The sequence below is a fragment of the Lytechinus pictus genome, chromosome 1, assembly GCF_037042905.1.
Source record: "Lytechinus pictus isolate F3 Inbred chromosome 1, Lp3.0, whole genome shotgun sequence".
NCBI lineage: Eukaryota > Metazoa > Echinodermata > Echinoidea > Temnopleuroida > Toxopneustidae > Lytechinus > Lytechinus pictus.
The window spans coordinates 36,072,186-36,095,752 of record NC_087245.1 but is presented as its reverse complement, the minus strand read 5'-3'; the positions used below and the strand labels follow the sequence as shown (position 1 = coordinate 36,095,752).

General features: G+C 37.5%; 1 protein-coding gene across 1 annotated transcript; it reads right to left on the bottom strand.

Annotated features, from left to right (window-relative positions):
* Window positions 1–17: 17 nt before the first annotated feature.
* Window positions 18–16,451, bottom strand: LOC129261878 (leucine-rich repeat and death domain-containing protein 1-like). The gene is made up of 6 exons (XM_054899906.2): window positions 16,340–16,451; window positions 11,003–12,247; window positions 9,613–9,731; window positions 8,617–8,783; window positions 6,193–6,908; window positions 18–5,203 (listed from the first exon to the last, which is right to left on the bottom strand). Exons 2-6 carry the CDS (start codon window positions 12,204–12,206, stop codon window positions 4,908–4,910), a joined length of 2,502 nt encoding a protein of 833 aa, XP_054755881.2. The 5' UTR covers window positions 12,207–12,247; window positions 16,340–16,451; the 3' UTR covers window positions 18–4,907.
* Window positions 16,452–23,567: the final 7,116 nt, after the last annotated feature.

Here is a 23,567-nt window from a genome sequence, read left to right as displayed (position 1 = left end):
TTGCAACATGTAAAACATTTATTTAAACACAGGATGATTTTATTATAGCATTTCATATGATAATGGACGGAATTGTACATATATTTATAATTCACTATAAAAATCGCCTTTAACAGAGAGGAACAATAGGGCCGTCTGCACCAGCCCGAGTTTTCAAATTAGCGCGCTATTTTTGATCCGGCAAATTATCCCGATCTGAACAATCTCTAGATTATTTGTAATGGAGACGCAATTATCAAGCTAGTTTGCAGGATTAATCTTGAGATTGCAATCCCAAGTCAACTTGGGATTATTGCAAAATAAATAATCCCGAGCGCGTCTGCGCCTGCGAAGTAGCGGGGTAATTCATAAATAGCGCGCTATTTTGCAAATAATCATAAGGATTAGGATAAAATCCACAAAATTGGCAGCTATAGGCAGACAAACTGGTTAAAATGAAAGCATCAATGCAATAAACAAGCCTACTTCTTACAGACACATATCAAAAGTACACAAATATATAAATTGATATAGACAGTTATTTACACAAATATGCACTGGTAAGACTTTTTACATCAACATGATCCATTCATTTCTTACAAACATAAGCAGATGTAATAATCTATTATACTGCACTATTTCTAAGGTTAAGGAAACCTTTGTCAAAAAAAATCAAGCTACACAACACCAATTTCTTCACAATAAAAAATGCTTTATAGCACAACAATTGTTAAAAACATACTCAATTTGTCAAGTGTCACTTTTACAGGGTTTGGTTGAAATACCAGGAGTATGTCCAAAAGACAATGTTTACACTGATGGTTTCATGAATATCATACATAAGAAGATCAAATCGACAAACTTACTTATGGAGCTCAGTTTTCATTTGTACTTCATTGCATTAACTAATTAAAAATTAGCAATGTCAAGGAAATGTTAAAATCAACATTTTCCATGCAAATGGGCAACTTCAAATGGCATTTTTTTATTAATCTCTTTAAATGTAAATGCTACAATGATAAAAAAATAATGTTGCCAATTCGAAAAATTGTCTTAAATTCAATATTGATGTTTCTATGGTTATGCATGACTTTCTTCATAAAAGGATTATGGAAAGCCAAAATGAACTCTGGGTCATTTCTAAAATCATCCATCAAATTAATACCAAAATATAAGCCCTATTAATCTAAATTATCTTTGCACCTCTCTCATTCTAAGGAGATGCCAGTGAAAAAATCAATTTAATATCTTCTCTGAAAGTTGCCTTCACACATAACAATAATAATTTAATATATATAAAGCACACACATTTGCCGATAATTTAAAAAGTTTAAGTTTCAAGTTTATTCATTTGAACCCCCCCCCCAAAAAAAATAACATGACACTCAAGGCACACATTACTATCATTATCATTTATACAACTCCCAAGAACATTCTGTAATCTGATTGGTCCAAATCGGATGATATTCAGCAAATCGCACTATTGCATCCAAAATGCACTATCCTGTACTCTGACGTCAGAGTGCAGGATAGTACGAGGTCTGGAATTATCTAGAATTTAGATCAAATATAGCAATCGGGGCAACTCAGTAACATGGGGGAGGAGAGGGGTTGTATAAAACAAACAATGCACGCATTCTTGTGCAAAGAGGACCTAAATAATGAACTCTGTGCTCGACTCGCCATATGGATATACCGCACTCGGTCGTGCGGTATATCCATTGGCTCTTCTCGCCCATCGTTCATTATTTGGCCCTGCATGCACGCGCTTACGTGCATTATTTGTATAATATTTATGCAGTTATCATTGTTATTACGATCTATTTCATTTTATTAATCGTTTGGCAACTTATTTTTCATCCCATTTACACGTAGTCATGTGAAACTACATAAGCAGCTTAATCAAATTAAAGCCACCCCCGTGAAAGAATATTACCCACTAGTTATTGTTTTCTACAATTCTAACCTTGAAAGTGAAACTTCACAACTATATAAAATCAATTCATGAATTTATCACTCTTAATTGAGGAGGAAAGAAAACATACACATTAATTCTCCAGCCTACATTGTTCATATAAATTATCACACTAAATGCATTGTTACAAAGGCACTTTTTTTATGATGGACGTGCTTGAAATCACATACTTGAAACACTTTGAAAGAAAGGAGAACTATTATATCTACAATTAACCTTTGCAGCATGTGTATAGATCCAGAGGTTTGAAAGAAAGAAGAACTATTATATCTACAATTAACCTTTGCAGCATGTGTATAGTTCCAGAGGTTTAGTTTCTAAATAGGCCCACAAAATAATAAAACATATAACAGATATTATATATATTCTTAACCTCTGACCCTGGAACAATGCAGCATGATATCTAAATGAAACAAATATAATGGGGTGATGTAAAACAACAGACGGAATCGTCACAAAAATGCAGAACCATGATGGAATCGAAAAAGTGGAATGTTCACATTGGATTGACTGTCGGTGTTGATGAGAATGAGGTATATAATCAATTTACTCATATTATATATCATGAAGAGTATATATAGCCTCGCTGAATCCTTGTCCTGAACTAGGATTTAACATTAAATGCTTGGCTATCCATAGTTGTGATTTAACTATGGATAGCCAAGTGTGGCATATTTTTTGTTTAACAGTAGAGGTTCAATATACTTTTTGTGAATGATAATTAGAAGTCTTTGTCCAGCATGAGGACAATACATGCAGATATAAGAAACATACACTGTAAAACAAGTAATGATGTATTTGGCTTCCCATAATTTAGCACGTACTTAGACAATGACTTAAATTAGGCTAGACTTCAAATACAGGTTCATGACTTTACACGAGCATGGCAGGGATAAGCAAGCAAAAATGAAGCCTCTTTAAAAAACATGAAATATTATAACCTCCTGTGATACTCTTTATGCTCAAAGATGTACATAATGAACTGAATACATGGATAGTGTGAACATGAGATATTATAATCTCCTGTGACACTTTTTAGGCTCAAATGAACTGAATACAAAGATAGCGTGAACATGAGATATTATAATCTCCTGTGATACTCTTTAGGCTCAAAGATGTATATAATGTACTGAATACATAGATAGTGTGAATAGAATGTAAATGTTCAACCTTAAATGCTTTTGACAACTAAGTCCATATTTATTAGAAATTGAATTTGTTTTGTATAATGTAAAGTGCACTTTATTTATCATCACTCACTGGTCTGACTACATTGTAGCTTCCTATGGGGGCTGCTAGAGCTCAGAGTTCTGAGCTGACCGGGCTTGCCCCTTAAATTGTTGGTGAATGGAGCAGCAACAGGAGGGCACCAGGCCCCACCAGGATGTAGCTAGAATTTCAGTGGGTGATGATGCAAAACTTGTAGTAACTGAAGATCTCTAAGTTGTTGACTTCATTTACATTTATGTTTGTAGTTTTTTTTATATTTAGTTGTGTATATCCCAAGGAACTGATGCTGCACTATCTCTGGACGGTATGTATGCTCAATAAGACATCGCTATTAACAATATAGAGATAATGTGAATAGAATGTAATGTGAATATACCTACATGTATATGTACATATCATTTAGAGCAAGTTTATCAAAAACAGGCAATTTGATTGCCATCAAGCAGCTGTAAACTGAAAGAACAGTACATATGTGTCATGTGAATAGTACTTTGGTCGAATAATAAAGAAGGCACTTGAAATCAAATTTGTGTTTTGATTCATCTTTTGGTGCAGCAATACAAAAAGTGTGATACGACATACATGTATCAATACATACTGGTATCAAAGGAAAATATAAGCATCTAAAATGTAAATGTACATTGTATTATGGGTTTGATCATGTCATGTAATGGTATTTCACTTCCTTGTCTGTATTGGCAGTGGTCAAAGCAAAAGAAACACTGGTCTGAATGCACATCAGCTTTCACTTGAAATTCTCAAAATGATGTAAGAAAAAAGATGCATTTTTCTATCTAAAGATCTAGACTTAATTGAATCCTTATGTACAGTACCTTTGTTTGATAAAAATACATGTAGCTATTTGTTTCTCCAGTAGTGCTTAAATCTTAGTTTCTGAGTTTCCGGGGGGGGGGGGGGTGCAAATTAACCCCACCTTTAAAAATGCTGTGACTACGCCGCCAACCAATTTTTTTTTAACGTGGAATTGTTATTCATCTTAAAAATCTAACACACATACATTAGAAGGCACTTTTCCGAATTTTGAGAGTCAAATTACACAAGAAAAATATGCATTGTTTGCGAAAGGGATGCAATACTTTTGTGATAATGCTGAGGGTACTATTTTGTTCAGGCGAATCTGAATGAGTAAAATCTATTAAGAGGTAATTTGTAGCCTGGAAAAGTTCTCATAATTGATGGCTATTTTTCTGATCTGGCAGATATGTGAATATGCCTAATGATTACCTCCTTCAGAGCTCTTGGCCTTGAAATAAAATGTGAAGCACTGACCAAGCCTCATAAAGAATTGCAATAAATTCAAATCAATCCCAACTATCGAAAGCAAGCCATGCCGAAATGCATCACCTAGAAGCTACCTATCCGACCATATTGCTCTCCATAAATGTCATCAATTCAACCAATCTCAGGAACAGAACATGACATCATTGGCTTTCTATCTTTGTAATTTAATTTGATCAATCATCAAATCCTTACAAAACAGGCCAATGTTCTCAATATCCACGATCATAAGATCATGGTCCCACAATACACGACCTGACAACTGATCATGGGAATGGTTTCTATGATTAATCGCAATTATCATTTAGTGCATTCAATCACGAAAATTGATGCTATGGTCGATTGCTCAGGCTTGTGCAACACTGTTTGATTCTTTACTGATTGACGACGACCTTGACACAGTCCGGTAACGGCTCCGATGAACTCATAGCCTATGAACCTGGGAGTCCACACGCATTGTCTTCAGTTTGTTTGTCACCACTGGCATGTCTATCAACCCGACATAGCGTATCAGCTCATCGGGAGACGCAGCACGTCCCTTCTCCTCCCGCCACCGTCTGACGACGGACATGGTCAGGGCATCCGGAGGGGATCCTCGATGCTGTTTCTCTATCAGGGTCATGACATCCTTCGGGAAGTGAAAGACGCGCATCAGGTCATGCGCCTCCCGCTCTCTCAGGTTTGCCGCTACGCACGTGAACATTTTGTGAAGCAAGGCCTCTGGAGAAAGAATAGGAGATTGGGAATTATTAAATCAAACGATAAAAAATTCTAATAACAATCAAAATAAACATTTAAATTGATTGATTATTCACACTCTTAAATTTGCTGCTACTCATGTTACCATCTTGTGAAGCAAAGTCTCCAGAGAAAGAATAAAACATTGCAAAGTCAAAAGTCTTTAAAAAAAAATTACTTAATAAATTAACGATACTTATTCATAGTTACTCATACATGTAGGGAAACTATTTATTACAACCAGTGCTTTTGAAATAGTTTACCCTTCATATTCTTATCATCCTATATTTGTCTCTAATCTGCAATTTTAAATATCATTGCCATTGTCTTATTTCTATTGAATTACTGAAGTGTACTATCTTATCATTATCAAAACCTGACATTGGATAGTTGGAAGATCCTCATGAGTATGAGGAATAATTCTTTTTGAATTGCCGACTTCCCTCATTTCTAGACTTGAGTTATGATTGTTAACATCCAAGAATTGAAATGTCCTAACTTCACAAAACTCCATAGGAAACTGCTCAAGTTTAGAAATGAGAGTCAACAATTCAAAGAGAATTAATATACCCATGATATCTTCCACCTATCTCCACCATGGTAATAGTATGAGATTTGCTGGTAACTGACTCCATAGTGAGAATGAAGTTATTTATGATTTACTTTTGTTACGCCTCCCTCATAAAACGAGACGATGGAGACCTTTAAAGTTTGTTGATTGCATATGTAAGAATACGCATAATTTGTTATGTGATTTACCAACTCTCATGTCAGATCTCAAAGCCTTGCGTAGCATTGTTGATTCATTAATGCGTCCGATTAGCCTCAGTAGTATTATTTATGTTTTGTTCCTTCTTGTCGAATGTTATGCTATATTGATTTGTGAGATGCGGAAAACCAAACTGAAACTGAACTGAAATCAATATCTATCCCTATGTCATAGTACTAGAACACTCCTCTGTGAAACTCACCCTCTCTTTCATCTGCTCTCCTGATAAAGCTGGTGATTGGGTCCATGGCTCCTCCTTCACAAACCTCACTTGGAGGGTGTGCCAATGGATTGGCATCAAGTCCTAACACCCGTAGCTTGGTCAACATCTCAAAGTTTATTGGCAGAGACTTGATCTCATTCCTTTCAAGCTCCAGGACCTCCAGGTTCTTCAGCTCACAAAAGACATCCGGGATGTCCATGAGGCAGTTGTCGGAAGCACAGAATACCCTGAGCTTGGATAGGGCTCTGATGGTGTTTGGGATCATGGTCAGGCAGTTGTTCTGGACGTAGATCTCCTCGAGTTCGGAGCAGTTGTAGATAGCAGGCTGCAGGAATGAAGCCTTGACACCCTTTTCCTGGATGAAGTGTAGGATCCTGAGCCGTGGGATGGTCCAGATCTCCGGAGGAAATACCGGGAACTTGTTGTTGGAAAGGTCTAGGGCCTCTAACCGTTGGTACATACTGACCTCCTCACAGATCTCTTTTATCTGGTTGTCCGACATGCTGAGGGATACCAAGTTCTTGAGTGTGCACATTTCCGGAGTAATCGCTGGGAAGGTGTTGTGGTCGAGGATTAACTTCTCAAGATTCTGGAGACGGCGCACAGAGGCTGGTACGGAACTGATGCGGTTCTGACTCAGATTCAAGAATTGAAGCGTCCTTACTTCACACAACTCCTTAGGAAACTGTTCAAGTCTAAAAAAGAGGAGAGTCAGCAATTCAAAGAGAATTAATACTTTCGTTTAAACGTTCAGAAGAGTGTTGTATTAGGTGTCCTACTGGTTGTATAACCTTGGTGATATCACTGTCAAGAGCTATTGATGCTTGTCAAAATGAAAATCACTGATATGATGCTGCATGAAATATTTTTGGTGGGGGGATCAGAAAGCTTTTTAGAAGTTATGCAATGACTGTTTGCCTGTTTGTGCTGTAACTAGGATACCCTGAATTTTTCTTTTTTATTAAATGGAAGTGAACATTCTATAATTCTAATCAAATCTTGAAAAAATATGCCAGCTTTCGCCTTGAAAATAGTGAAAATAGTTCGAAGCATTTTAAAGTTCTTGGTGTAAATGCATCTAAGTTGAGTATTTCAAAATTCTGCCTTTGCAGAAGAAGCATAAAAGCACCCTTTTCCAAAAAATATACAAAATTTAAATCTGCCAATATTGAACATGTAAAATTAGCAAATATGAAACCATCAATAAAGTGACTGATATAAAACAAAAAGCTAATTGAAATTTCAGGGCGTAAATAGAAAAAAAAATATACGGACATTGAATGGGTAAGCATGCCCCTCTCCTTTCCTACCTTGGAGATTTATTGTGCCCTTTTCAGATTTCTCCTTTCACTTTATGCTGTCATATAAAGAAACGTGCCCTCCAGAAAAGTGGCTACTTGGTTTTGACATTGAATTTGAAAACTCTCTTCTTGCTTATCTATGGGTAAACTATCCATGTCATATTTGGTATCAAAATGAAGAGGAAAAGCCAAATTTTAACCCTTTGAACCCTAAATTATTTGGGGTGGCCATTCCCAATACCCTGAATTATTTGCACGTATCAGCCACATTCACAAACTCCCATGATTCGAGCCCCAACGACATCTTTACCCGACCCCCCCCCCCCCCCCCGCTAGTACCCAGACCAAGCCGGCTGAAGTTGTTTAGCTTCTCGCAGACCTAGTCTACAGACAGAAATATCAACTTAATTTTTAGTGTCTGTTTTGGGCTCAAAATCACTGTTCTGACTAATGTCAGATTTATCAATAGCTTCCCCATAGTCAGCATGTGCCTCGCCATGCATTACACAGTGTATTACCGCACATGCCACAGGAGCCACTGCAGTAGAGTGGCATATTTTGGCCATTTTTTATGCTAAAATAATAATAATAATTAACATTTGTATAGCGCTTAATACAACAGTTTCTAAGCGCATTGGAAAGAACAAAAAAAGAAAAAAAGTGAGAGAGAACAGGATATGGAATTAAGAGGACTGCTTAATGAGGTAAGATTTGAGGAGTGTTTTGAAAGAGCTAAAACCTTCCGAAATCAATACCTATCCTGACTGAAATTATCAACTAAATATCTCTCCACGTACTAGAAAGATGACGTTATTTTAAAAAGATCACCTGACATTTAGAACCCATGTTTTTTAAGTCACATGGCTTCAGGCCGGTCGGTATTGCGGCCTATCGGGTATATGCGCGTTCACTGGTAGGCCGGTATTGCGACCTATTGGCTTCAAAGGGTTAAGATGATGTAAATGAAAGACTATTAATTCTTGAGCTTTTTTTTTAAAAATAAGTGGGAATCCCGGTTTCCTCTTTTTTGTGAGACGCATTGCATATTGTGCCACTGAATAGGTACGGCAACTAGATAATAGGAGCATTAACACAATATTACCTATTGTTGGTGATTGTAACACTCTGTAATGATTTCATGTGCTTGACCTCACTGGGTAGTCTACTAAGTAAGTTCCTGTCAAATGTCAACTCTTGACATTGGCTAAGAAGGCAGGCACCAGGTGGGAACTTAGATATCTGGTTTCCTTGCAGCGATAGCACATATACCTGCATTGAATAAAGACCAAACAAAAAGTCACAACAATGTACTTCTTGAGAACAACTGTGGACTGGTTATTACAAGAATCTTATATGATAAAGGATGGCTTGACCGTGTGGTATACCTCGAAAGGAGGTGGGGGGGGGGGGGAGGGGAGGCTCATAAAATCAATTGTCAAAGTCAAAAAGTTTTACCAATGGAACACAATTGGTTTTAAATCTGATGTTTACTTATTCTGCAAATGGCTGCCCCCCTTAAAAAAACACACACACACACAAATCCCACTAATCCCATACTCAAGATGAGCTCTGATTTGTTTCTTTAAATGGTAGATTCCAAACTAGGGATATAAGTTGCCAGATATATCATGGTGGGTGACACTACACTGATTTGCTCCGCTGACAATTGCTGCTGGGGGCCGTTTCATGAAGCTGTTCGTAAGTTAAGAGCGACTTTAAGAAAGACTGGTGAACCTTTCTTACGCGCTAAATAATCACCATTGAACATTTAAAGGTGAAAATCACTTTCCATAAGAAAGGACCACCAGTCATTCTTAAAGTCGCTCTTAACTTACAAACAGCTTTATGAAACACACTCCTGGCTTCATTTTGTCTAAGATATAGGGTTAGGGTTGCAATAGGGTTTCATCCTAGGTTTAGGATAGGGTATAGTGCACTGTTGAATCCACGGTTAAAGTTGACCATTCCTTTAGTGTATGGAATTTACAGCAGAGCAATTGTCGCCAGAGCAAATGTCATGGAACCATCATGGTGATTACAGGTCAATTGAGCATTCTGGCTTCACAGCAATTATCACAAATTAATGAGTTTCTTTTACCTGCTTTAGACTTGCAATCTCAACAGGTAGATCCGGTATATGGTTATTGGACAGATCAAGGACTTGAAGCTCGGACAGGAGAGAGATGTCATCGGGAATTTCTGTCAGCTCGTTATTTCCTGAAAAAAAATGAATTGAATTATAAAGAAAAGAAATTGTGTGGAGTCATTATCTTTGGGGAGTATTTGTGACCTCCCAAAACTGTTCAGTGAAAAATCAGCTTCCCACAAGCCTGAGGGTTCACGAGGCCGGGGATGTATGTCTTAAAATTATTTTCTGCTTAACTTATCTTATAAACCTTGCTTTTGATTTCAAAACATGCCCTGGAGGTGTGTAGTTCACTTCTACGTGGTTAGAATGACATGTTTCCTTTTTACTAATTTGTTTGACGTCTTATCATATCTTTTCAAGGACAATATAAAATGTGGTCAACAAAGTCTTATGAAATATTTCATCATTTTATTGCACATCATTTTCAGGAATGCTGTGAGATTCTTAGGCCCGAATTCACAAAGGTGGTTTCGAAAACCCACGGTTGAATCCATGGTGTATGCAGTTTTCCTGTATAAATAACGCTTAATTTAGCGCGTATTGGGCGCATGTATAAAATTTCCAATGCTGATGTGCGCTTTTGTCACAGTGCGCCAAATTAAAGCCTGTTACCATGGTTAGATACGCTTTTTTATTCATGAGTCCACTGTTTGAAGAGAGTCATTAATTCAAAACAGTGGACTCATGAATACAATAGCGTGGATAACCACTGTAACAGGCGTCAATTTTGCGCACTGGGACAAAAGCACGCATCAGCATTGGACATTTTTTAATATACGCGTTAAAATAAGCGTAATTAATACAAGAAATCTGCATAACCATGGACTCAACCTTGGGTTTTCAAAATCACCTTTGAGAATTCGGGACTTACATGTAGTATCAATGATTATTGTATTTTCCTTGCTTTTCATTTCAACATTTGGAGTTAGATTCATTTAAAAATACATTAGCTAAAATAAACATTGCAAAGATAAAGTGGCCCCACCCTCTTGTATTAGCTACATGTAGTTTGAAAGTGAATCCTCAAATGGTTCTTACAGTTATCAATGAGAACATGATAATTTCAGGCATATGACCTCTACAACATTTGAAATAGCAAGGGTGTGTGTTTTATCATCAAGTCCCTCATTTGTATACCACCCATGATGTAAATACTTAAAAAAAAACACTGTACCATGCTCCAAGACAGATTATGAATGAATGAATGTATGAATGAATGAGTGTATGAATTACAAACTAGTGAGTCTTCATTATCACTAAATTCTACATTCAAGCAATTATACCAATTTTCACTTAACAAACATGTAAATAAGGATAATAATAAATAAAGATTACATACCTACTAAGAATTCCACCAACTTGTAAAGTCTATTCATGTTGTCTGGGAGAGATGTTAGCCTGTTGGAGCTGAGACCAAGAAATACTAAGTTTAGGAGAAGACATATCTCTTGTGGGACTGTACTTAGCTCATTGTTACTCAGATCTAAGACCTTAAGCTTAGTGAGCTTCTGAATCTCTGGAGATATCTCCTGGATATGATTCTGACTCAGGTACAGTTCCTCCAGCTCCGGAAGCCAGTATATTTGGATGGGGAGGTAGAAGAAGCTGTTCTGTTCGAGATGCAACTCCTGGAGATTAAAGAGGTACTCGATGTCCGCAGGCAACGTCTGAAGGTAGTTCCCACAAAGACTGAGCTTCACAAGTTGATCCAAGAGACAGACTTGTTTCGGTAACCATTTCAACATGTTATTGTTCATCTCAAAGACCTGGATGTTGCGAAGATGCGAGATGTTGGTGGGCAGGCTGGTCAATTTGTTCTGGGAGAGAAAGACGCAGATGAGTTCACGCAGGTGGCAGAATTCATCGGGTAAGACGGTAAGTTGATTGTCTGATAGGTCAATCTGTCGCAACGAGGATAGCATTCTTATTTCCGTCGGAATCTCCAGGATTTCATTTCCGCTCAAGTCTAAGTTTTCCAGGAGCGGCAATGCACATATACTCTTTGGGAACTCTGCTAAAGAACACTCTCGCAGTATCAAGGCATCAAGCTGCCGAAGGTAACTGAGACCAGATGGGATCTTGTACAGAGGTAAACATGTCACTGCAAAGTAATTTAAGAAATCTAGCTCAAAGGTGTCTGAGGGTATCACGCTGATGTCCTCTTCTGATAGATCCAAACAAAACTTGCCATGAGTATCCCTGTATACCAATGAACTTACATCCAATGGTGCAGGGGCAACATTTTCCTCATTTGAGATTTCTTGAATAACTTCATGTGCTTCGTCAAGAGTACATGTCTGCATATCTGAATCCACAACTGTATTCACCGGACGAGTTTCTTCACCAGAAGTCAAAATTATTTCATTTGCGTTCTCATCCTCTCTTTTCTCCGAGGAATCTCCATCCGTTTTCTCATCGACGTCATCTGGCACTTCTGTCTTCAGGTCTTCAGACTCTTTTTCAAGTTCTTCCCTCTCTTCTGTCTCCTTACCAAACTCAGAAAGGGCAGCATCGTCAATCTCTTCAATCGTTTCCAAATCCATGGTGGACGTTTTCGTGTCAATCTATACCATTCTAGGGATATCTGTGGATAAAAAGTAATTAATATATGTTTTTTAAACATGCATTTAACATCAAAACATATACCAGTTCACGGTAAAATCAGGAAAAAATTAATGATTTGATTTGACCTTTTGCATAAATTTCCACAAAACTTTCATGTGCTAAATAAGATCACACTTTTTAAGAACCCTTTTCCTGCACATCACACGTTTGTTGATAGGCATAGAATTTTGAGATTGCGATACCAGGGAAACACCTTAACCTAATGTACAGTTGTACATGTACCTTACATTTTCATCAATAAATTTGTAGTCTACGATCTTGCCAGCGATTTGGTTGAGCTCTATTATTTGAATTGGTTTTCTCTAAAAAGACTTAAAATGTTGATATTCTGTGATTGAATTAAATTATGTGGGGAAATTTTCTTGAAGTCGCCCAGTGCGAAACTGCATTAGCGCCCAAAATGCTATAGAATCAGTCAGTACCACATTGTACACACATTTTTAATGATATCTGCTTGGAAAATGATTTACTTAATGTAGTGGTGGCCCGTGGCTGTCTTGACAAAACATTTAATTTTATCTTTTTATTAATTGTTTTTTGACAGCCATATTTTTACCTGATTATGTAACTTTTTTTTACTAAAATACTAAAATTTATTACGTGATCATAAATAATTGGCAAAAAGAAGCTGCTGAAAACTGCTTATCTAATAAAAGAGAGCCAATGGAGTAAATTAGAAAGTCAAAAAGGGGCCTAAGCTTTCGATCCTAGCAGAATCTTCGTCGGAGGCAAAATGACAAACATATAAAGTGGAACAACCATAATATAAACCACAAACAAGCTACAGCAACACTAGAAACAAGGAGACAAAAGGGGCATTAGTGAGTAGAGAAGACCAATCAGGTTAGTGAAGGGGATGAAAAAGAGAGTAGGCAGACACAAAGGGAAGTTAGTGTAAGTAAGGCCAGTACAAGACCTCAAGCCAAGAGGGATTAAGATAATGAGGCAGGCAACATCAAACAGGATCTGGAACAAAACAGTGATAATGGGATGAATAACAAGAGAATTAGTGAGAGGTGGGTCAAACAGGTTACAAAGAAAGGCATAATAAACTGGTACATAAGAGTGGGGGGGGGGGGGGGAAAGGAAAAGAATGGGGAACAACTGATAATGTGCAAAAGACATATAAGTATATATGAAAAAGCATTAAACAAACTAAGAGAAGAAGGTAAGTGTAAATATGTATCTATAAGTGATATGTATATAAATATATCCAAAAAAGAAATGTATATGAAAAAATATAAATACACATATGGTGTAACTGATATTGTAATCCGCTAGGTGTGACGGGAAAAAAACATAAGACTATATAGTAGGAAAAAAACAAAAAAAAAACCTGTATATGTGAAAAAGAGGAAGCAAATTGCCTAAAAAGGTAAAAGCAAATATAGAAGAGAGGGGGTGTATTATGAAGAAACCATAGTATACATGTAAATAAGCAAATGTGGTAAATCTAAAAGAGGTGAGTGGAGAAAAAACAAATATATATATATAATAATTATTATATCGCCTGAATAAGGAAGGAAAAATTGGAGCTGAGCTTGTATGAGATATGGGAGGAAAGTAGAGGAAGAAACTATAATGTAACTATTCAAAAGAGCTGAGGGGAAAAATTATATGTATTTATAAATTGAAAGTGGATAGGAAAGAATAATCAGTCGTTCCCCTCTTGGATGTTCAGGCCATGAGTTTGGGTGGTGCGAAGTCGTCTCATCCAGAACTTCTCCCTGCTAGTACGGACTGAGTCAGGACGGGTACCTAAAGATTCTATGCCCTGTAGCATCATGTCAGTGATGGAGTGGTTGGGGAGGTTAAAATGGCGGCCAACTGGAGTGTCCAGCTTTGCTGTGTTGACGGTGGATCTGTGCCCGTAGAATCGTTTCTTGAGTGTGGTCTTGGTTTCCCCTATGTATTGTACCCTACAAACTCTGCAAGTGATGAGATATACAACATTAGTGGTAGTGCATGTGATGTTGCCCTTGATTTGGTGAGACAGGCTGGTAGAGTTGCTGGTGAAAGTATCGCCCTCGTGAAGGTGTATTTCACATATGATGCACCTGTTGCTGGTGCATTTGAAGGTGCCATGCTGTATGGGAGAAGAATGGTTAGTGAGGGAGGGCACTTCAGCACGAACAATGAGGTCCCTGAGATTCGGTGGGCATCGGTATGCTAGAAGGGGAGTATCGGGAACGGCCTGTTGGAGACGATCAGAAGTGTGTAAAATGTGGTGGTTATCACACAGGATTTTGCGGAGAGGGGATAGATCGGATGGAAGGTGGTCACAAGCGGTATTCTGTCGGTGGTCTCCTTGTCACTTTTTGGTTTGAGAACTTCAGATCTGGGGAGAGAACGTACTTTGTTAATTGCCAGTTGGACTGCCCTGGCCCCGTGGCCCCTGGCACAGAGATGTTTCTGCAAATTCCTGGCATGGAAGGAAAAATCAGGGTCCTCGGAGCAGATACGGCGAAGTCTGAGGGCTTGACTGAAAGCGATGCCGGTTTTGCAGTGACGGGGGTGGCAGCTGGATGAGTGGAGGTACTGATGGGTATCTGTGGGTTTAGAGTATAGGGTAGTGGTGATACCATTAGACTTTTTCTGGACTGTAACATCAAGGAAGTGGGTTTCCTGTTGGGAGAAATCAGAAGTGAATTTGATGGTCCTGTGGAAGGAATTGATGTGGTCAATGAATGTATGGAGGCTGTCTTCATCCCTGGTCCAGATGAAGAAAATGTCGTCTATGTAACGCCACCAAATCCATGGGCGACAGGGGGCTGAATCTAACATCTGCTGTTCCAGCTTGGTCATGAAGAGACAGGCGAATGAAGGAGCCATCCGGGTGCCCATTGCTGTACCGAATATCTGTAGGTAGTGCTTGCCCATGAATGTGAAGTTGTTTTTTGTTAGTACATGAGACATCAGAGATTTGATATCGGATATGGGAGGACTGGAATGGCCACTGGCGGCCAAGGCTTCACATGATGCTTGGATACCTTCATCGTGGGGAATGCTGGTGTACAGTGAAGAAACATCGAAAGTGCCGATGATCGCAGTCTCGGGTATCTGGTCCTTGATAACATTTAGTTTCCTGAGAAAGTCTGGAGTGTCGTGGATGTAAGAGGGTGCACGTGAGACAAGGGGCTTAATGTGGTAATCAACAAAAAGGGAGATGTTCTCTGTTGAGGAACCATTTCCTGAGATTAGTATAATGCTAATTATTTATAATCACGTAATAGATTTTAGTATTTGTGAAATAATAATTTTTATCTATAAATTGTTCTTCAAAACGGCATCGCTAACCGGATGTATGTCATACATAAGCGGTTCAAGGGTCGACCCTACTGTATTTGCGTTGTGTACATTTGGATCGAGGGATCTACACGACATCGGTCTGGTAAGAAACCTTCATTTTTTAACAGTTTAATTGACCATTTTTAAAACCTTCCTACGCATTAGGCGTAGGAAGGTGTAGAGATTAATAAAATCACAACAATTTACCTGATTTTTATATTAAAAGATGGATTTCCTAGGGAAATCCATCTTTGTTTACATGTGTCTCTTAATATATGAAGGGCGGTTGAAGACTCGAATGTCTGAATGATGAAGAAGTACCGTACGGTATGTCAAAGACAAAGACAAAGTATTAAAAAAGACATCATCATGGAGTCCTCAAGACTAGGTCACCCCATCATAACTTTGGTCTAGACTCACTGCACTGCCACTCTCTCTCTCGTTTCAGTTCCTCCGCTGTTCGGAGTTCGGAGATCTGAGAAGTGAGATTCAGTTCCTTCGCTGTTCGGCACTGCAGTGGCAGTGCCACTGGCACTGGCTTCTCTGCCAAAAACTGTCACTCAGTGTCAGACCTCTACAAAAATATAAACACGTGGGACTACACTTAATTTTCTAGACAACAAGCAAACGTACCGGTACTAAGAAGGAAAGTTATCGATTTTATGGCACGGTATTTATATCTTTTACATGTAAAACGAAGGCAAAACTAGTTTTTCATAATATCTGAAAAGCAAGCAAGAGAAAGAAACCGTAATTTTCGTACATTACCACTCCGTTGCGTAGGCTGTAGCAGAACAAAACGGTAAACACAGACAGCGTATCGTCTCTCGGCAACGTACAGTACAGCTAGCTAGCTAGCTTAGCTCGTCGGATATAGGATCGCGATCGCAGGCAAATTAGGTCAAAGTTCATGAGTTGAGCTGGGTGCAACATGCAGGCTGGGGCCGATGGGCCGATTGCACGAGAGGGTCTTTCCAAGGACCGTCTTCCGTGTCGCCCCGCTATAAGCGGGGTGTTTCTGAAATATATGATGAACAAATAAAATTTGTTAGCTAGCTTTAAAATCAGTTTTGATGCAATTTCATGTTATATCTTATAATTTTATGAACGATGATTTTGTTTACTTTAAGGGATTGATAAAATACCAGTATGTTTGCAGGTAATTTATTTAAAATGCGTTTTACATATGGCGCATCACATCAAGTGGGCGACACGAAAGCGGCCCCAGCAATCTGCAGCTGTGTGCGAGCGACCTCGACTTTTTTTTTTTTAAGTCCGTCGATCCTATCAAGGAAAATAAAACTTCTTCGCTGTGTCTGTACTGGGGTGGGGATCTTGTTGGTCATATCATAATCCCTTGGCATAGGCGGATCCAGGGAGGGGGGCCCGAGGGGTCCACCCCCCCCCCCCATTGGCGGAGAAAAAAAAAGAATAAGAGGGGGAAAGAAAAAAAAAGAAAAAAAAGGGAAAAGAGAGTGAATAAAATAAGATGAGGGGAAGACTTGTAAAATAATTTAAAAAATCTTTCATGTCACTATATCGCTCGCGCTTCGCGCTCGCATTGCCTTTTAAGTGATTTACATATATTAATTGCTCAATATGGAGCTTAAATTTCAAATTTAAAGTCAATATACAAAACATATTTCAGCTCGGAAATCGAACTTCTATTATTTTGTTTGATTTACTAATTGATTTTTAAAAAGTGCTCTGTAAAATTTATGTTTTATGGTCTGTATATTAACATTTTCTGCTCGCGCTGCGCGCTCGCAAAATTTGATTTGTCAGGACCTAATATTTTCCGGTATTTCATAAAGTTCTCATATCCCTATTCAGGTCAAATTGTCAAAACGTATCTGCTAGCGATGCACGCTCTCATTTTGATTGGTGAGTTGTGCATATATATATCTCAATATTAATTCTATAACATAGTTTTAATTACTTAAAATCCCCATTTCATGACAGTTTATCAACAATATCGGCTCGTGATTTGCGCTCGCATTGATGTTGAAAATACATTAACTCATGCATCTTATTCATAATTACAAGTTTTCAGGCATTAATATAAACAAATTTGGCACATAGACCTATTAAATTATGAAATAACATCTTTCTCCTGAATTTCTAATCCTTAAATGTCTTTTCCTTTTTTTAGATCTGAATATCAACTATTTTCAGCTGAATCAGCTCTCACTTAAGAAGAGGAATAGGAAGATAGTTATTCTTTTCATATGATGACAAAATTTGTATCCCGCTCCTAGGTCATAATAATAATAAAAAAATCAGCTAGATTGCACTTCGCGCAAACGTGTTTAATGAGACACGCAGCTTGTTCCTTATTTAAAACATGCTTAAATTATCCAGTTTCAGATCAGAATATAAAAAACGTTACAAAGTATGAATAAAGTGTCCCATTTTGAGTTCTAAATCTCAATTTTTCCGCTTCTCGCTCTCATAAATTATTTATTTACATATCTTTACATTTGCTCATTATTAGAAAAAGTGCTTTGATTGTTGAAGTATGCATCGTTTTCCTTCATATCTGCAAACAGTCCTTAACAGGTTTCTGTTCAATCGGGCCAGTAATTCAAAATTATAGCTCGCGCAGCTTAGTACGTGTCTTGTTTATGATCACAAACATTGCTCAGAACGTTCAATTTTCAGGACAAAAAGTTAAATAAAGGGAAAAACAAAACAAAATTACAATAAATTAAACAGTCTGTACGAAAATTATTGACAATCATTATCTAAATTTATTCACAAGGGCAATGTGACATGATTTAATGCAAAATAAAAGAAGTTTACACACATATGATTCAACAACGTCCAGATGGTTAAACCCAATTAATTAATTTTGTGCATTTTTATGGTGCTGGTGTAAGACCGACTTCAAGTCGGTTTATAATATAAAGCAGGAAATAATAAAACATATCCTTATAATAGGTCTTACAAAAATTCACGAAGAAGAATGACAAACAAATAAACTTATTAATTTTTGCTTTCATTTTGCGACCGTACGTCGCATGCGAGCAGCTGCCCCATTATGTCGTACAATGAAATTTTCATAAATTCATAAAAATAAGTTCCTTTGAATAGTTGATCATACTCTTTGAAATGCACAGGTAACAACATTCTCAATTTTCTGATGAAATTGCAATGCATAGGTCCTACTTAATCTTTCATATTCATATCACACTACATTGGGGAAAGTGATACACTTAAGTCGTTATTCTGCTTTTATTGAAAACATATCGGCGTCGGGAAAAATAATTAAATACTCTTGTTACAACTGCTATCAAAAGGAAGATGATTTCATTTATATACATTTGTTATTCAAATGCTAAATTCAATTGAATGAGACCATTATTCTTATTTATAGGATATCAACTACAACAATAATTGTATTGATGATAACAAGAATAATAATGATAATAATAACAATAATGATGTTGATGATGATGATGATAATAATAATTATTATGATAATAATAATAATAATAATGAAAATAATAATAATGATAATAATACCAATAATAATAATAACAATAATAATAATAATGATAATAAGTAATGCATATAATGAATTGATAAGAAATAGCTATCATTTCATAATTATACAAACTAGCAATTTCTTCTCTGCGCTCTTTCTTCCCCTTTTCTCTTATCATAGGCCTTTTCAAAATGTAATTCTCTACAAAATTCACAAAATAATGATAATATATTGCCACATACATACATGAAGATGATATATAAAAACACATTATATACAATATCAGCAGTTATTGGTTAAACGATCAACGCTTATAATATTCATCCTTGATGATTGAAACACTTTATTAAAACACACTTTTATCAATATCAAATAAATGTATTCTGAATTATCACATTATATATGGTATATAAGGTGAAGAGAACAATCACTGATTCATTTCTATAATAGTGGTTAGTAACTAAATTGTGACGATGATGATGATGATGACGACGACAATGATGATGATGATGATGATGATAGCGATGATAACGATAGTGATGATTATGAGGATGATGATGATGATGACAATGATGATAGTGGGGATTATGATGATGACGATGATAACGAGGATGATGATGATAATGCTGTTGATGATGGTAATAATGATAATTAATGATGACGACGATGATAATGATGATGATGACGATGATGATAACGATAGTGATAATGATGAGGATAATGATGATGATAATGATGATGATGATGATGATGGTGATTATGATGACGGTGATGATAATGGTGATGATGATGATGATGATGGTAATGATAATAGGGATATTTGGTGATGCTGGTGATGGCGCCGACGACGATGACAAAGATGATGAGAGCAATAAATAATAATATAATAATAATAATAATACAGGTATATTTACCCAGGGAAGCCGCTTCAGTTCCGAAAACTGTTCTCCCAGCGGGCCCTGCTATTATTATTACCCCGGCTTTATGACTAGGTAAAAAAATATCATAATAACGATCCAACGTTTCAACCAAATTAGAAAAAAAAGAACCGATGCATAATTCTATTTATAAGTTGACTACGAGACTGTTCTAAACTTAGATGATTCAATTAACAGTTAATATCTTTTTCAACAAGCGCTGTAAAAGTAACCTACTATAGCTACTGTACGTATAAAAAATATTAAAGTTTGTATTGTCAATAATTAATACAACAGGAACTTGAACATGCATACTGTTCTATTATCTATTTCGTTTCAAATTGAATATCAAATAAAGAGTACCAATATTATAATGTCATGTAACTGACACACAGCATCCGCAATGCATAAATTTACAGATTCGAGTATGTAGAAATTACAAAGAGGGGAGAAGTGTGGTGTGGGGTGTCTTGCTCAAAAGAAACGAATATACAGGTCTTTTCTTCTCGGCCAATAGATTTCACGCCATCAGTCGGCTCGAATCATAATTATCATGGTATTAATTAATCAATTAAGTAGGTAAACGGTTCGCGCTCTGGATAGCGCCTTTTGTTTTGCATGACAGTATTTCTACGACGAAGACATTGACGATTTAACCGTCTGCGCATGGCTCATCTCTGAGATTCCGTGGGTCCTCCTTGTTTAACGAATGTTTTCGAGGTGAATAAGCATTGCGCTAAAACAACAATTATAGAGTTTTGCTGAGACACGTGATTTGCGCCCACGCCAAAGAAATAGAAATGAGTTATTCTCAGGACGGAAAGACTAGGGTGCCTTGCTCCGCGACGTATACGGAATGATTCAAGAACAGATTAGATGTATTGAAACAGTCAATCGAATGACAAAGAACAGCGGTGAGGTCTTTATCGAAAATTGATGAGCAGGGACAGTATAGTATCGTCCTTGTTTTAGAGCAGATGAAACATTCCAAAAAAATATTGTTTGTAACAGAATCAAGGATTAAACTGCTGTTTAGATTCACCGGTTTTTCGACAAAGACTTCTTGGTTGTTTTTGTCATGAAGGGCATTTGACATACTATGTTCTTGAATCTTCCATACGCCGCCGAGTGACAACCCCCTTCAATTACATCGGCCGACAGCACAAATAAAGTAGTTTACCGTCGTAGAAGAATCCGTCGTCATAACCTCAAGACTTTCCGACAAAATTATTGTTTGTAATGCTAAAATAGAATTAATGGTTATACGAGCTCCTGTATCCTTGTATATCTCCATGATCTATGCAAAAAGTTTGCTATCTTATTCCTATGGTATCAAAACTAGATGTCTTAGCATGCAGGAGTTCTCAATTACTTTTTGTAATGTCACATTTTGTTATCGGAAATCTGTACTGCGCCACTATCTGAAGAACAAATGTAGCGAGCGAAACATCGGGGCGGAGCCCCAGACGCTATATGGAATATGAAACTACTGGTTCAAATGCTGATAATATTTATGTGAACGTCATAAACACAAATTTAACGCAATTTATGACAAACACAAATTAAACATATTCCCATTTTTCTATAGCGGCTTGCACGCGGCACTTCGCAAAGCCAGGCGCGTGGGCAGCACAGTGTTAACCCCGAGGTGCAGAGATGTATCCATATGCTTCCCTCCCGGGGGGAGGGGGGCTGTGACAAGCTAGGCATAAGGATCAGTTCAATATATATATAATCAACTAAACAGGAGATTTTGTTAGCCACAGTGGTGCTAAAGTTTGGAAGAGTCTCACAGAGACAACGTCTAAATGACATGAATGATATCAATGTCGAATCATTTCCTTCTCGAATTGCAGTGAACCTCACTTTGGTTCCCTGCACTTTTCTTCTTAACATGGCTGTATATTGTCCAAATTTATACTGTGAAACAACAATTACAAAGATGACTCCTTGAGTGCCTCCGGGAAAATTTCTCGTCGAGAAGTATCCATAGTCCGCCAATTTGATAAGTGTTTAATGAAGATGACAAATTCTTATCTTGCTTATTGTATCATGGCAAAAATAGTGTGCTAAGGAAGTCAAATAATTTCCTCTCGTGACTCTGTTCACAAGCGGTTTCAGTCCTTCGATTATGTTGGAGGCCAAAGTGTGCAAAATAGTCGGCATATCCATGGCGGTCTCAATAATTAATTTGTGGGATTTTGAGTCGTTATTTCCAGAACCCGTTAGGCCAAGGCTACAGACGCCACGGGCGGCACGCGACAGTGGACACCGCTATCATTTTCTCATCACAGTTTCATGCCATAGATCATGTCATCTCCGTCGGAACATCATGGCCTATTTATCAAGACCAGAAGCCATGGAAGTTCAAGAGTTAAAATCTGAGCTCAACCAGGTAACCATGGTAATGATATCATTTCTGAGTCGGTTGGCAGTCACGAATCGGGCATCCGGAACCGACCAAGCGTGAAAATCGTAGCGAGGCTGACGGCAACTGCAATCCAGACCGCCACGAGATGACATCGAGCGCCCTCTGTCGCCCGTCCAACGGGCAAGTCGTTGCAAAAGTCAGAATGACAACAAAATGTACATACATAATGCGATGATGGATTGATGAGACATTCTTTATTGCCGCTTCGCGTTATTTCGTCTAGACAAAACGTATCCAACATGCAACTCCGGGTTATCTGGAGCACTTCTCGGCTACCAGCTGTGAATAAATGGAGAAAAATAAAAGGAAAAGATGTCAAATTAAAGCCAATAACATGCTTTGAAAATAATATTTAAAAATGAGACCCCACCACCCCCGAATTTTTTTATACCAGGTGTATAAATAAGAAATGTTTGTAAAAGTAATTGAATTTCGTGATATAGTCAAATATCGGTATCCGAAACCCATAACCTTACGATGGGGGTTGGATTTGGCTCCCTGATTATCCACACAAATTGTGCACTCGATCCACTCATTTAAATTTGCAAAAGCAAAAACAAGATGAAATAAAATACTATTTTCAGATCGGTCGCTTCGCCTTCTCCTTTGCATATATTATACTTGAGCATAACATCCAGTCAAAATTCCTGCATACGGCCATGTATTTGTAGGTAAACTGTAAAAGTACGGTGTTAAGATGAGGCAACACCACGGAGTTTGCACACAGCACCGAACTGTGTTAAAATAACATACATAATTTTGTTATAATAACAACAGCGAACAGTGTTAGAATAATGCAGACATAATTTATTATAATAACACCAATGGGTGTTGAACTTGCACCACTTACAATATTGAAAAATTCAATGCTTGGTGTCATTGTGTGGTTATCGATCTATAAGCACCGGTGGAGTATACAGCACTCCTTTTTCCGGTGTAAACTAACCTTTAAATTTGACTTGTGTTGAGCACGTCCTTGTCCCGACCTGACACTCATCTGTCGTGCTGTTTGTATCACACTCCTCATGACTCGATGATAAAGGGCATTTGAAACATTCTAGAGAGTTCACTGAAAGAAAAGAAAGAAAGAAGACGAAACAATTACTTTAATGATAACTGCCGGTTGTGGAAACTATTTCAAAATGAGACAAAAATA